The 13,736-nt window shown below is 40.7% G+C and overlaps 1 protein-coding gene across 3 annotated transcripts in view; it reads right to left on the reverse strand.

Annotated features, from left to right (window-relative positions):
• Nucleotides 1-13,736, reverse strand: part of JAK1 (Janus kinase 1) — a 129,896-nt gene that overhangs the window by 32,058 nt on the left and 84,102 nt on the right. For all 3 annotated transcript variants that reach the window (XM_055305510.1, XM_055305511.1, XM_055305512.1), the window contains 4 exons: nt 12,744-12,942; nt 9,198-9,321; nt 3,940-4,093; nt 149-312 (listed from right to left, as the gene is read on the reverse strand). In XM_055305510.1, the coding sequence (XP_055161485.1) occupies nt 149-312; nt 3,940-4,093; nt 9,198-9,321; nt 12,744-12,942 (641 nt within the window). The remainder of the gene's footprint in view (nt 1-148; nt 313-3,939; nt 4,094-9,197; nt 9,322-12,743; nt 12,943-13,736) is intronic.

The raw sequence follows: 13,736 nt of genomic DNA on the forward strand, positions 1-13,736 counted from the left end.
CTACCTTTTATAAATGTTCTAAACAAGATTTGGGCTCTGCAGAGAACAGGGGTCAGCCAAAAACTGTCAGTGGTTAAACTGAGATGTGTGAAGATGTATAAAAAGCACCATCCCCACAATTAATTCTGTAACCAGCAGGAAGATTTACCTGATGTCCTTGGGCAGTTCTGGTAACTGCATCTTCTTCATCATGGCATAGTGGGAGATGGCCAGGACAGCCATTCCCAGACACTCATTCTCAATATCGTGCCCATCCTGCTCAGTCTTGGGGTCTCGAATGGGAGCCAGGCATTTGACCAAATCATATTGTCCCTTTGGAGCAGAGGTGAGAAGAAATGAGCCACCACTTAAGTTTCAAGCCCATGTCTCTAACCTTGACAGTAAAGTTCCCCACACAGGGAGGTGCCACCCAGAAAAACAGTACAGCAATGAGACTAATAGGATTTACAGCTTCTCTGGCACCAAAGTTCTTTCTCAACAGTTGAGTATGAAGGGTTCAGGCAATGTTCTCCCCAGGTTAATTTGTTTTTTTTTTTTAACAAATATTTACTGAGCAGTATGTTACCTGCTGATGAATAGCATAAACATGTAAGGGTCCTTTCTCGGGGCTTATCTATAAATGATGGCAGCCAGCAGAGTGTACTAGGTTTTGGACAGCACCAGGGCAAGAGAGAGTGACAGCTGGTGGCACTGGCTCATTGATCCCATATACACTGAGACAGCCTAGCCTAGGAACTGGGTGTCTAACTGACAGGGCACCACACCCTGTTTGGAGGTTGATTTAGAAAAAGGGGAAGGATCCACATTCTACAGTGTGTCATTACCACACAGATTTATTGTTATCTGTTGTTTAAGCTTCTAGTAGTGAAATGTATCACCAAAATATTACCACCACCACCCCCTGCTGGAGGTGCACAACCACCCAAGAGCCAGTGAGGGCTTCGAAAACAGAGAAAGAAAACTAAAAATCAGTACTCATCACTTGTATAGAGTAATGACGATGATGGCAATGCTAGCTCCCTTTTCTTAAACTCTAACCTCAGTACTAGACACTGTATTAGGTTCCTTTTATATACTGTTTCACTTTATCTTTGCAACAACCCTTTGAGGTGGATGCTAACATTATCACTTCTACTTAGCAGATGAAAAATCTAAGGCACCCCAGGGTTAAATCACTTCACTCACGTATTTGGTAATTATTGATTACTGAGAACCAATTATGGGCTAGATGTCATTCTAGGTGCCAGGGAGATACATAGCAGTAAGCCAAACTGCATCCCTGACCACAGGAAGACTCCATGCTGAGAAGAAAGAATAGATAAACAGAAATAGAGAACATCAAATAGCTATAAGAAACAAAGTCAAGTGGAAAGATAGAGTGCCATGGGAGCCAGGGACCCAGGAAGTGGTGGGGGTAAGTCAAACCTAGATGTGACTCCAGGGCTCTGGTTTTGCAACACTGTGCTACAACCACACTCAATCCTTACTAACACTAAGTACACTCAACACTTCAGCTGTTCTCTAGCTGAACAGAGGTAGACGTGAAAAATGAGGGCAGTGTTTCTATATAAGTAAGACTCGCTTTCCCTGAAGGTACTTTAACCTTCTGGATGGAGGCTTCTCACTGCTGCAGTTCCTCTTCTTTCCAAGATAGACTGCTTGTTTCTCTCAGGTAAGAAAAGGCCACTGTTCACTTCCATAAACTCCTAAAGACCAACCAACAACAATCATCTCTGCCAGCAACGTGTGAAGAACAGAACAAAATCTGAAACTGTTTTGTTTGGCTGTGATTTTCTGTAAACATCACTGTATAACTACTTCAACTAACTCATTCCTGAACCTCTCAAAGGTCAGATTCTAATGCAATACTTATTCTTGAAGTATGGCATGCTCTTCCTTTGAATACAGAAAACTGGAAGGTTGAACAAAAAATGATTAATCTGAAAATGGCCAGTTCATTTAATTTTTTCAACATACTACCTGCCCAGGGCTGTGCATTTCTGTTGCCTCTAAGGCCACTTCGAAGATATGTATGGAATGGGGACCAAACACAACCAGAAACTAAAGCTGTACAATGGACTATAACTGGGACATAAAAATCACATGTGAAAGCATATCCCAAAGAAATACTACAACACATACAGAAACACACATGGAGGTTGTCCACAATAACTGTTACTGTAAGAGTGACAGCATCCTAGGGAAACTTAGGAAAAGCCAAAAATGTCCACAAAGAAGAAATGAATTAAATAAATGAGGCCTTTTCCTATGGACTGCAGCCTTCTACTCACTTCCCACCTGCAATCTCCACAGGCATCTCCAAAAGAAAAGGCCTGTTCCCACCCCTTCTCCAACTTGCTGTCTTCCCTACATAGGGAAGGACTTTGTTATCTAGCAAACACTGCTCATAACAGAAACCTCAACATCATCTTTGATACTTCAGAATTTCTTCCTTTCCACAGCCAACCCATCAGTAAATCCTATCAATTCTATCTCTGGAATTAATTGTAGATCCAACCATTTTTCTCTAACATTACTACCACTGCACTAGGTCAAACCAGCATCTTCTCTCCCTGGGACCAAAGCATAGGATCTTCTCCTCATCGGCCTTCCCAGTCTCACTCCTTATCACCCTCCTCTCCTTCAGATACACACACTTTCTCCTCAGCTCTGGCCTGCCCCATAGCCTTCCTGCATTCTGTTCTCTCCCTATCAGATGTTTTCAAGCAGGGAGATTTTTCCCTGGAGGGGATACCTGGCAATGTCTGGAGGCATTTTTGATTGTCACTACTGGGAGGATGGCATTTAATGAGTAGAGGCCAGGGGTCTGGGTAAATATCCTACAGGGCATAAGGTAGTTTCTCACAGCAAAAAATTACTCAGCCCAAAATGTCACTAGTGCTACTGTTAAAAAACCATGCACTAGAGAAGAAATAATTTCCCCGCTCCCTCCTTAGAACTGCAGACTCCTTATTCTTCCAGATTTGGTAAAAGTGTCACCTCCTTAGAGACTTTCTCTGATCATACTATTTAAATTAGATATTCCCACTCCAATCCCCTCCCCATATTCTCTGTCACAAAAGCTTTTTCCTTCATGGCACTTCTCACAATTCTTCTGTATTACCTATGTATCATTTTATTTGCTCATTTGTTTTCTCTTTGTCCCACTTGATTTGGTATCTGATGCTGCAGAGACCATGTCTGTCTTGTTCACCACAGTGTCTGTAGCACTGCAGCAAAGAGTACACAGACATTCAGTAAATATTTGTTGAATGAGTGAATTATTATGAAGCCATTATATACTTTTAATTGACATCTCAAATATCATCAATAGGATGGATAAAAAAGCAGTTTATAAAATGATACAATATTTTTTTAAAAACTACACAGTACATAATATATGCCTACATGGTAAAAACTCAGGAAGCATGTCACCAAAAATGTTGGGTATCTCAGGGTAATATAATTTAGGTGACTCTTACATCTCTGATTCTCTTCTGGCTTTTGTCTACCCTACGACCGCTGTGACCAAGAGTAGCCACCTCTTTCCTCCCTGAATGTTACTCTGACTGCTGAGATGTCCCCATTCATCCTACTGAACTACACCTTCCCTCATTTATAGCTTGCCTTTGCTCTCTCCATGGGAGGCACTGTGGATGAGAAGTAAAATGATAGGAGATGAGGGAGAAAGAGAAGAATAGGGAAGAAATGAAGTCTTAAAAGCTCACAAGTGGGACAACCAGCCCCCTGGGACACTGAATTGCTGCCTTTATGCTCTTCATCTTGGGCAAGTCCACAGGTGGCAAGGCCTGCCCAAAGAGAGGGCCATAAAACAAACACCCTAGCTACCAACAAGTTCAGCTGCTCAAGGGAATCTGAACTCTGTGATGCCTTACCCTTCCCGGGAACTCTAGTTTCTCTTGGGCCCAAACGTCTCACCTGAGCAAAGAGATACTCCAAAGAACTGGCATCAAGAAGAGGGGTAGCATCTGGAACTTTTTTTTTCTCATAGCCATTTTTCTGCTTCTTTGGAGAATGTCGCCATACAGACTGCTCATTATCATTAGTCCCATGCCAGTTGGTGAAATAGAACCTGGAAGACAGGAAAATAAACATCAATTCAGAATGTATGGGAGAGGTATCCTGGTTATACCCAGAGTGCTCAGTGCTGGAGGCTAAACTTGCCTGAAAAGCAAGCAGACAGACAGACAGACAGACCTGTGGAGCTCTTCATTGGTTATGAAGTCCTTTTTCTTTTCACTCTTACAAGCACTCTGTGAAGAGTGTCCTGCCAGAACCTATGACTCAGGAAGATAAAGTGACTTTCCACTACATCTTCCTAAATAGGAAGCTACAGCTGATAAGACCAGAGGCTGGCCCGGCCACTCCCTTCACCTTTAATAAGGCCACCCTGCCTTGTTTCCAAGACCCATTTTATTCACATTCCAACATTTCTGTTCAAACGATTTTAGTTTCCTTGTATAATCAAGATGTACAGGTAATATAGCACTGTTTCCTTTTTTCCCATTTTTCCAAAATTGATAGTTTATCTTACAATGAATACAGCTGAAGTAGAAGAAATATATGAGCACTACCACAAGCCTCAGCTTCCAGTGGAATGAAACTAATAAGCACTTTATGCCATTTAATCCTTACAGCAACTGCACAAGGGAAGTTCCACTGATTCTATTTTACAGGCAAGGAAAACTGAGGTTCCAAGAGACTAGGTGATCTGACCACAATCCTGTTCTCTTAACTACTACTTGCCTCTGCCACCTGTAAGAGAAACACAGGGAGCTCTGGAATGTGGGAAAGTGAATGGGCCAAGCTGATCCAGCCCATCTCTAGGCCACAGACCCAACTGGTACCTGGGTTTTGCTTCCTTGACATGCCCATGTGCTGACAAAAAACAACCATGGAATGAAGAAGCAACAAATTTCCTCCCAATTGCCAGACTGAGGAGTCCACTTTTCAATGGCAGAAAAGAGCACAGGATGGGAGGACTCAACCAGCATCAGCTATCCCAGGTAAGCAGAAAATAAGAAGTGAACGGATTCTACCAACTGAGCAAATACAGGAAAATCTGACACTGGGGCAGGAAAAAAAAAGAAATCAATGAGGACACAGCCAACTTCTCTGGCTATCAAATCAAGTCCAAACCAGAGAGTTCTCATCATTCACATGATAAGCAGACATCTACTAGAAGCTCTGGGAGTCAGTGTGGAAGGAGACAGGTGAAAGGTTCCAAGGACGATAAAGACAGTAGTAGCTAAGAGCTTCTCAACATTTACCCTGTGCCAGGCACTTCTTTCACAAACATGCAAAGCAGGGCTCTCAGAGAAGTGCATGCAGACATGTAAATTCTGTCTGGCAGTGGATGTAGGGATGAGAAAATGAGAATAAAAAAAAAAAAAAGAAAATGAAAATCATGTGCAATATGGAAAGGTACCTGGGAAAAGGCATAAAAGAATCTCCAGGACGGAGGAGGTTGTTTGAAAGAGAAGCACTGAAGACAGATTTTCCCTGAACCAGTACAAGGCATGGTCCTCTTCTGCTACATCCCGTGAGTCTCACTGAGAAAGAATCCTAGGACCTGGTAAAGCCAAGGGCCCAATATACCCTCTTTGGGCAGAACATGATCTTCAATGGGATCTCAATAAAAACATTCTTCAAGGCTGTTACCTGTGCCCTGTGGGACCAGCTCTGATTTGGAAATCTTTTGGCAAGATGTTCAAACAGGATAAGGCTGAGGAAATGAGACTAATGTACAGCTTTACTATTTCAGTAATGGCTGAGCAGAGCCTAAAGCAAGGCTGGGTCTAGAAATTGCCCACTGGCAAAGGCTGACAGCTATTTAGTAAGATGAAGAAACAAAAAGCATAAACCTTCAAATCAGTGACTATCAAAATCAGTACCTTCCTAATTTTGTCCTAGTAAGACAAAACTAGAAGGTACATTTGTTTTAAACTCAAATGGAATTGAGACAGTGTTCTACTAGTTTCAGGTGTACCAAATAACGATTCAACAATTCTATAACAGGGAATCCCTGGGTGGCGCAGCGGTTTGGCGCCTGCCTTTGGCCCAGGGCGCGATCCTGGAGACCCGGGGTCGAATCCCACATCGGGCTCCCGGTGCATGGAGCCTGCTTCTCCCTCTGCCTGTGTCTCTGCCCCTCTCTCTCTCTCTCTCTCTCTCTCTCTCTCTCTATCTCTTTGTGTGACTATCATTAAAAAAAAAAAAAGGAAAAAAAAACAATTCTATAACATTCCTAGAAAAAAACACAGGCAGTAATCTCTTCAACATCAACTGCAGGAATATTTTTCTAGATAGGTCTCCTGAGGCAAGGGAAAACAAAAACAAATTATACTGAGCTGATACCAAAACAAAAAACTTTTGCACAGGCAATGAAAACCATCAACATAACAAAAAGACAACCTACCAAATGGGAGAAGAAATTGCAAATGACATTTCCAAAAAGAAACGAATACCCAAAATAAAGAACTTCTATGACTTGAAACCAAATAACAAATAATCCAATTAAAAACTGGGCAGAAGACATGAACATTTTTCCAAAGAAGACATACAGACAGCTAACAGACATATGAAAAAAATGCTCTACACTCCTTTTTAAAGTTAATTATCAAAATGTCCATCAAACTTGGGCCACACACAAATTTCTGGTATTAGAACATGCTAATGGAAAAAAATATAGAATGGCATAAATAAATGTAGTATAATAGCTGTGTAGATTCCTTTTCATCATGGCGTGAAGGGACGACACAGGAAGGAAGGGGGAGGACGAGATAAACAGATAGACCTATTAAGGAGATGTGCCTTCTTTGCAAGTTTTTGAGAAAATTACATTACAAATGACTGCATATTCTAAGTTTACATATAGATATTATACACAACAAATTCTCTCTTGGTTTCTATAGAACTTTACTAATGGATAGTGAAATTCATTTGAATGAAAGAGCAAGAAAATATTTTTTCTTAAAAAGGAATAAAAAATATGCTTATTTTATATTAAGATACATTATAAAACAGTAACTATTAAAAGTATTATCTAAAGACAGAGAATTATAATTGAAGCACAGAGTATTTCCCAAAATAGAGCTGGGATTCCACTGAAATAGTCACTAATATTTGTTTTCATATTACACCATCTTTAGTGGTGAGATTATGAGGTTTTAAAGTTTTTGTAGTTTGTTGTAATGCAAATGTTTTAGCTTAGGGTGGGATTTTTTTTTTCCAAGTTCAAAGAGCCTGTGGTAACAAAGCAATATCCTGTTGAAGCGCAATGTCAGGTACAAAGTCAAGGTGCCAAAAACGAAGTAGCCATGCACTTCCTGGCAGCTAACAGTACAGGGAGGAGGCAAAGAAAGCCTTTAGGGGTGAGGGACTCACACAGTCAACAAAGACCTTGAGACAAAAATGTCTCAAGGAGGGCTCTGGAGCTGACAAGAGGATTCACCAGGTATATGACTCTGGGTAAATAACTCATATCTCCCTTTGGGACATCAGTCATTCCACCACCACCACCCCACTCCAAACAGTTGTGATAGTTAAATTAGGTAAACTCAGGTCTCATCCAAGACCCCAATTCTACCATTCCAGATTCTGAGCCAAGTGGAGAAACCTACAGGGAAGGACTAGAGCTCAGTATGACATGCTCCCTCCCTGGACTGCCAGCTGCAAAGACACATTTCAATGCTGGATCACACAGCCAACCCCCAGGCCACAAAAAACAAGATTATACTTTGAAAAACAAATCCAAATATAGTCATAAGGCTCAGGTGGGTGGGGTGAATGTTTCCCTAAATCTGGGGCGTGAAATCTCACATGGTGTACACCTCTCCCCTTAAGGTGAGATCTTGGGTGAGTACAGAAAGAAGAAAAAAAAAAAAAAAGTCAGCCCTAGGATGATTATCAAAGAAAGTAGATCTGGTTCAACTGCTGCTGAGAAAAACATCCAGACCATTCTGGAATGTTAACAACTCTACCAACTTCCCAAAGGAAAGAGCAGCTAAAATCCTGGGGAGAGCCTCTGAGATCCCTGAGGGCTTTTCTAGCAGGTCCTTACATTCCATTAGCACCTGATCAAATCTAATTTCATCACATCTAAGTAAGTTAAGATCCTTTTCAAAAAGTATACACATGGTTTATAAGCACCTTTGCTAAATATATATTCACTTGTGCTTTACTAGTATTTATTTTCTTTTTTTTAATTTTTTTTAATTTTTTTATTTATTTATGATAGTCACACAGTGAGAGAGAGAGAGGCAGAGACATATGCAGAGGGAGAAGCAGGTTCCATGCACCGGGAGCCTGACATGGGATTCGATCCCGGGTCTCCAGGATCGCGCCCTGGGCCAAGGGCAAGCGCCAAACCGCTGCGCCACCCAGGGATCCCCACTAGTATTTATTTTCAATTCTATTGAAAACCTATTTTCAATTCTAGATACATAGCAAATGGGTTTTTAAACTCAAGAGACTACAGTGTAGTCTCTTGACTACAGTCAGAAGTACTGTCTATACCCCCTTGGAAGATTATGTGACATTTAAGAAAGTCTACAATATAGAAGAGGCAATATAGGAGAAGAGGCATCAGAAGAAAAGTGAGAATCCCGCCCACTAGACAAAAATCCTCAGGGAGTGGATCAAAATATCTACCCCTTGAGAACAAGACCAAACTAGAATTTCTAGGGAACCACTTTAAGCAGTGCCTCTCAAACTCTTTAGCTGCAACTTTTAAGAAGAAATAGTTTATTGTATCATGACCTGATACACAGACTTGCATATCACAAACAGAAGCTGTAAAAACAAAAACAATATTTTTAGCATATGTGTATATGCTGATATTACCTCTTCTTGCCTGTTTCTTTTTTAAAACAAATTCTAGTCACAACTCACGGAATTAAATTCATAATGAAGACTCACCGCTTGAAAAACTCTGCTGTAGGATAGTAATTCTATTCAAAATACCCTCTGCATAATAATGTCTTTTGTAAAATGTGGCAGAAGGAGATGATCAAATTCATCTTGAATTGTATTTCAAATATCGAAAAAGTCCTTTCTCATACCAAAAACAAAACTCAACCAACTACAAAATGACTACAAACCTTCTTAGTAAGTGACTCAGGGCTCCAGGCTAACTTTCATACCCCTGAAAGAGGAAGCCAGGCAGGGACCCATACCTCATCCGGTAGTGGAGCCGGAGCGATGTCTTGTCATCAACGGTGATGGTGCGATTCGGAGCATACCAGAGCTTGGTGTTCTCATCATACAGGGCAAAGAGGTTGTGACAAAGTGGAGAGATACCTGGGGAAAAGTAAAGAACATATCAGAAAATTGAAGATAGATACATTAGGCCATCTGTTTTCAAAGCAAGGACAACAAATTCTCTTATCTGAAGAATCTAGGTCACATTTTTATCCTCTTAGGGCAAATATGACTTCCAACCATGTTTAATCAGGCAGTTTTAATCATGATAATTAAGAACCATGGCTCCCCAGGAATATGTACTGTAGCTCCTGGCAAACCAGATTAAAACCATTTTAAAATAAAAGTCTAATGATATTTCTCATCACAGTGTCTATGACAGTCTTAATAAATCCTGCCTAAAAGAAAAAATATGCCAGCTGAGAGGTTCCCAGATCCCACCTGATGTGCACCTTGCTAATCCCAGAGACATTCTTGGAGTTTAGGAAATCCCCAATCTGCTCCTACAGAAATGTTTTAACAATTCTAACACACCCTGATTATGCATTAAACATGCAGAGAAGTTCCTGGCAGTAGCACACGAAATCACCAAAGTGATTTTTGTAAGTGATAAAAAATCTATTACCATTAATAATAAATAAATACACTTAAGTACTCTGTATAGTTATCATAAATATTTTTTATTAGTAGCCAACTAAAAAGAAGATATATGCTTAACAAGAGTGGTGCGATAGTGCTCCCTTGCTGCCCTACCCCCACGAACTGCCTCCTTTGACACAAGGATGATTAAAAAGATAAAAGAGATTATGAAGCCAAGAAAGCACCTTTCCATTGACTTCTGAGCCCATGATTAAAATTACACAGACGCGCAATCTAAAAGCATGGGGGAAGGGAAGAAGGTGATTGCAAATAATCAATTATGACTGATATTTTCATGTATGGCCAGGCCTCGAACAAAGATACAGTCATCTGAGCAATATATGAACATATAAGGTAATTGCCATTTCCCAAATCAGACATCCCAAGCGAGACTGGCACCTACAGGGACCTCGGCACCAACTCTCTCCAGTGCACACACTGTGTGAAGAAGCGGCAGATGCCCTGACATCCTAACGCTTTCCTCCTCGCTGAGGTGGTCAGTTCCTGCCTCTCAAGGGATCTGCACCAATCCCCTCGGAAGTCACTCCCCCTTATACAGAGAGGATGGGGGTAAACTTCAAAGAGTATTTTTCCTTGAGAACAAAAGCAAATGAATTTTAGATTCAGTATTGTTAGGACTATGTTTTAGGTATACTATAGGTCTTCCTTCACGAACTGGCCTTTGTGGGCTGGCCTAGAAACGCAGCCTTTCTTCACACATACTCAGACTTGAATGTGCACTGACACATACATCTTGAAGCATAATTTATTTCTAACCATGAATCTGTAATTCTACCACAGGCTTGACTCTAATAATATTAGTACTTATAAACAGGAAGATCAGAGAGAGAGCTTTTTATATAAAAGTACTGGATAATTTTAACAACACTAACATTTACTGATGGTTAGGTGTCAGGCATCAGGCTAACACATTCTACATTTATTATCTTTTAATCCTCCTAACACTTAATGAGGTAATTAATGTTTCTGCCATTTACCAGTGAAGAAACTGTGGCCTCTTGAGATTTAGTCTGATTCAAGGCTACTTGGCTAATAAAATGCAAAGTTAAGATTCACACCAAGAAAGAGCTACCAAGGAAGTAAAAGAATGAGAGCTGAAAGAACAAAAACTGACCATATATTCAGTGGACAAGAAGGAAGAAAACAATACTGCTTCCAATTACCACTTACTATAATAATAACCAGAACTATAAGAATACATGGCTTTCTGTACTCATATACTTTTAAAATTAATACATGTTTGCACCATTCCCCTGAGTCAGTTATCAAAGAGCCTACTCATTCTCTACAGACCAGGCTTAGCAGCTGGTGCCCCACACTGACTGGCCCTCAGCCCAGAGCTACAGCAAACTCAGTGGCTACGTCTGCCTGTGGACTCAGGCTCTCGCCCCTTATCTCCTTTAGCAGCCCCTTGCTTTCTCATTAACTATAGTCCAACAACTCCATACAAACCCGATGGCAAGAAGCTGGGCTAACAGAATAAACACTATAAACTAAACCTCAAGCGAAAGGATTTGAAAAACACACACCTTAAAAAAAATGCATTAGAAGCATCAATTTACGTCTAGATTTTTGCTAATTACAAATACTTTTAAAATTGATGTCTAAAGCTAGATCCTTATATACTCTGCTATCTAGTCAAAATCACCACTATAATCTATATGTCTCAGCCAATTTTATCTAGTGTCATGTTTAGTTAGTAAGGACCTACTACACTCTTCCCTATAGCACCAACCTTTTTCCCCTTTCATTGGAACTCTGGTATTTAATGCATTTGAGGCAGAAAGATATACATCAGAAGAAAAATGGATTTCTAGACAAGCTGTATCACAAACTAGGTAGGTATTTCTTGAAACGTCCATACTACCCCACCACAGTTGTGAGGGCTAAAGATGATATAAATGAAGCATGGATTGTCTGCCATCATTGCTAGTCGCATCATCATAAAATGAGGTTTCATTAAGATATAATTTACAGATGAACAAATAAAGCATGACATCAAAGGTAAAAAAAAAAGATATAATTTACATATCATAAAGTCTACCCATTTTAAGTGTACAATTCAGTGAATTTTAGTATATGTACAGTTATACAATCATCACCACAATCCCAGGGGATCAGATCCTTACGTTTCTACGATTTAACTTTACTAGTCATATAAAAGTAGGTAGACAAAAACTGTCACTGATTCCAAGTTCAAAGGATAATGAAAGGGGCTTCATTTTGTTATTCACTTTGGTTTCTCACCTTCTGAGGGGAACAGGCTAACTTAAGTAAAACAAGGCTCACTTGGGGGAAAAGAAAGACCATGTTGTTCACAGCCTCACTGCCCTTTGTACAACCTGGCATTGAGACCAAGCCACGAAGTGACAACTTTTCACTTCAGGTCAGCATCATGAGGGGGAAGCAAATTATAGTGGCAGAAGGATGGATCATACTTTTCAGAAGAAGTTTTGAACAATCATTCAGATATTGAGAGATGCCACGTACTGATCTTGTAACTTTGTACCAGATGCTTTTACTGATTTAGTGCTGATATTATTCCAGTTTCCTAGAGGTAGGGGAAATAAAAACTGACCTCCACAGAAGGCAAGCATCATTCCTTGGTATTGCAAGCTCAATTAGTGACAGAGCAGGAATAAGCCATTTTATGATGAAGAAAGTGAAAAGTGCAACTCCCAGAATTAAAATCACTGGACTAAGATCAAATGCAATTAAGTGGCAGAGGCAGAGCAGAGCCTCTGCCTCATGGAGCCCACACCTCTTTCCACTTGGCAGAGCTCCCAGGGGCAGAGACACCAGGATCTGCCTGCAGGATGGTGTGCCACGGAAATGTACCTTGGGCAACTGCCAGTACTCACAGCATTCCTGCGCGGCCCTGATGCATAGCTCCTCTGCTGTGTACTCTCCGCTGCCCAGCCGGAGGGGCTCCCTATCAGAAAGATAGAACAGCACTTCCACCCCTGGTTCAGGGGCCTCCAGATTCACCTCAGTCTTCTTGGAGCTCCTCATTTTAGCACAGAAAGCCATGGCATTGCAGTCCTCTTTTATATTTAGATACTGTAGTGGAAGGAAAATGAGATAGTGTGGTCATTCTATGTGCTAAGATTCAAGTGGTAAAAGAAAATATTAGGAAGGTAAGAAGGCAGAAACATATCTCAAGCAGGTAGGTATCTCCCCTTGCCCTTCCCTCTCTGAAAATCAAATGCATCATAACTTATGATAGGTGAAACTATCCATTGTAACAATGAAAATAATCAATTCTAATTGATTCTAATTATGATCAGTCCATGTTCTCAAAAATCAGACTAATTTTAGACACAGATTAAATTTGTCTTCTCTATTTGTACAAAAGTGGTAGTTGAAAAATATGGCTCATTCTGGAACCACTGATGTTAATGCTACTAATGTTGCTACCTCTACTAGAATTATTTCACTTTTGAATTGACCTATGGCATAGATCACATCATCTTTAACTTTGTCTACCTCCCACCACCCTATGAGCTGAGTAAGGGTGTGAACCCATATTTTATCTATCTTCATGCCCCCCAGAGCTTAGCCCAGGGCTGGCTCTGAGATAATATATGCAAGGTGACTACCAATTCAGGCTGATGAGCCATATGAAACGGTCTTTAAAATTAAATGAACAGAGCCAGGTGCTTGTCACTCCACAGGCAGGTAGGATGATGCGTACACTATGTGGCAGCAGAAGAAGGGCTGGAAGCCTTGTTTTGAAGAGGTCAGAACTTGGTGAGAAATTTACAAATAAGTCATTCACCTGAGCTCCCTCTAAAGGGAGGGCAACTAGGATCAAAGAGCCAGCCCCAGCAACTTAGCCTTAGACAAGGCAGAAA

The sequence above is a fragment of the Nyctereutes procyonoides genome, unplaced genomic scaffold (genome assembly GCF_905146905.1).
Source record: "Nyctereutes procyonoides isolate TBG_1078 unplaced genomic scaffold, NYPRO_anot_genome, whole genome shotgun sequence".
Taxonomy (NCBI): Eukaryota; Metazoa; Chordata; class Mammalia; order Carnivora; family Canidae; genus Nyctereutes; species Nyctereutes procyonoides.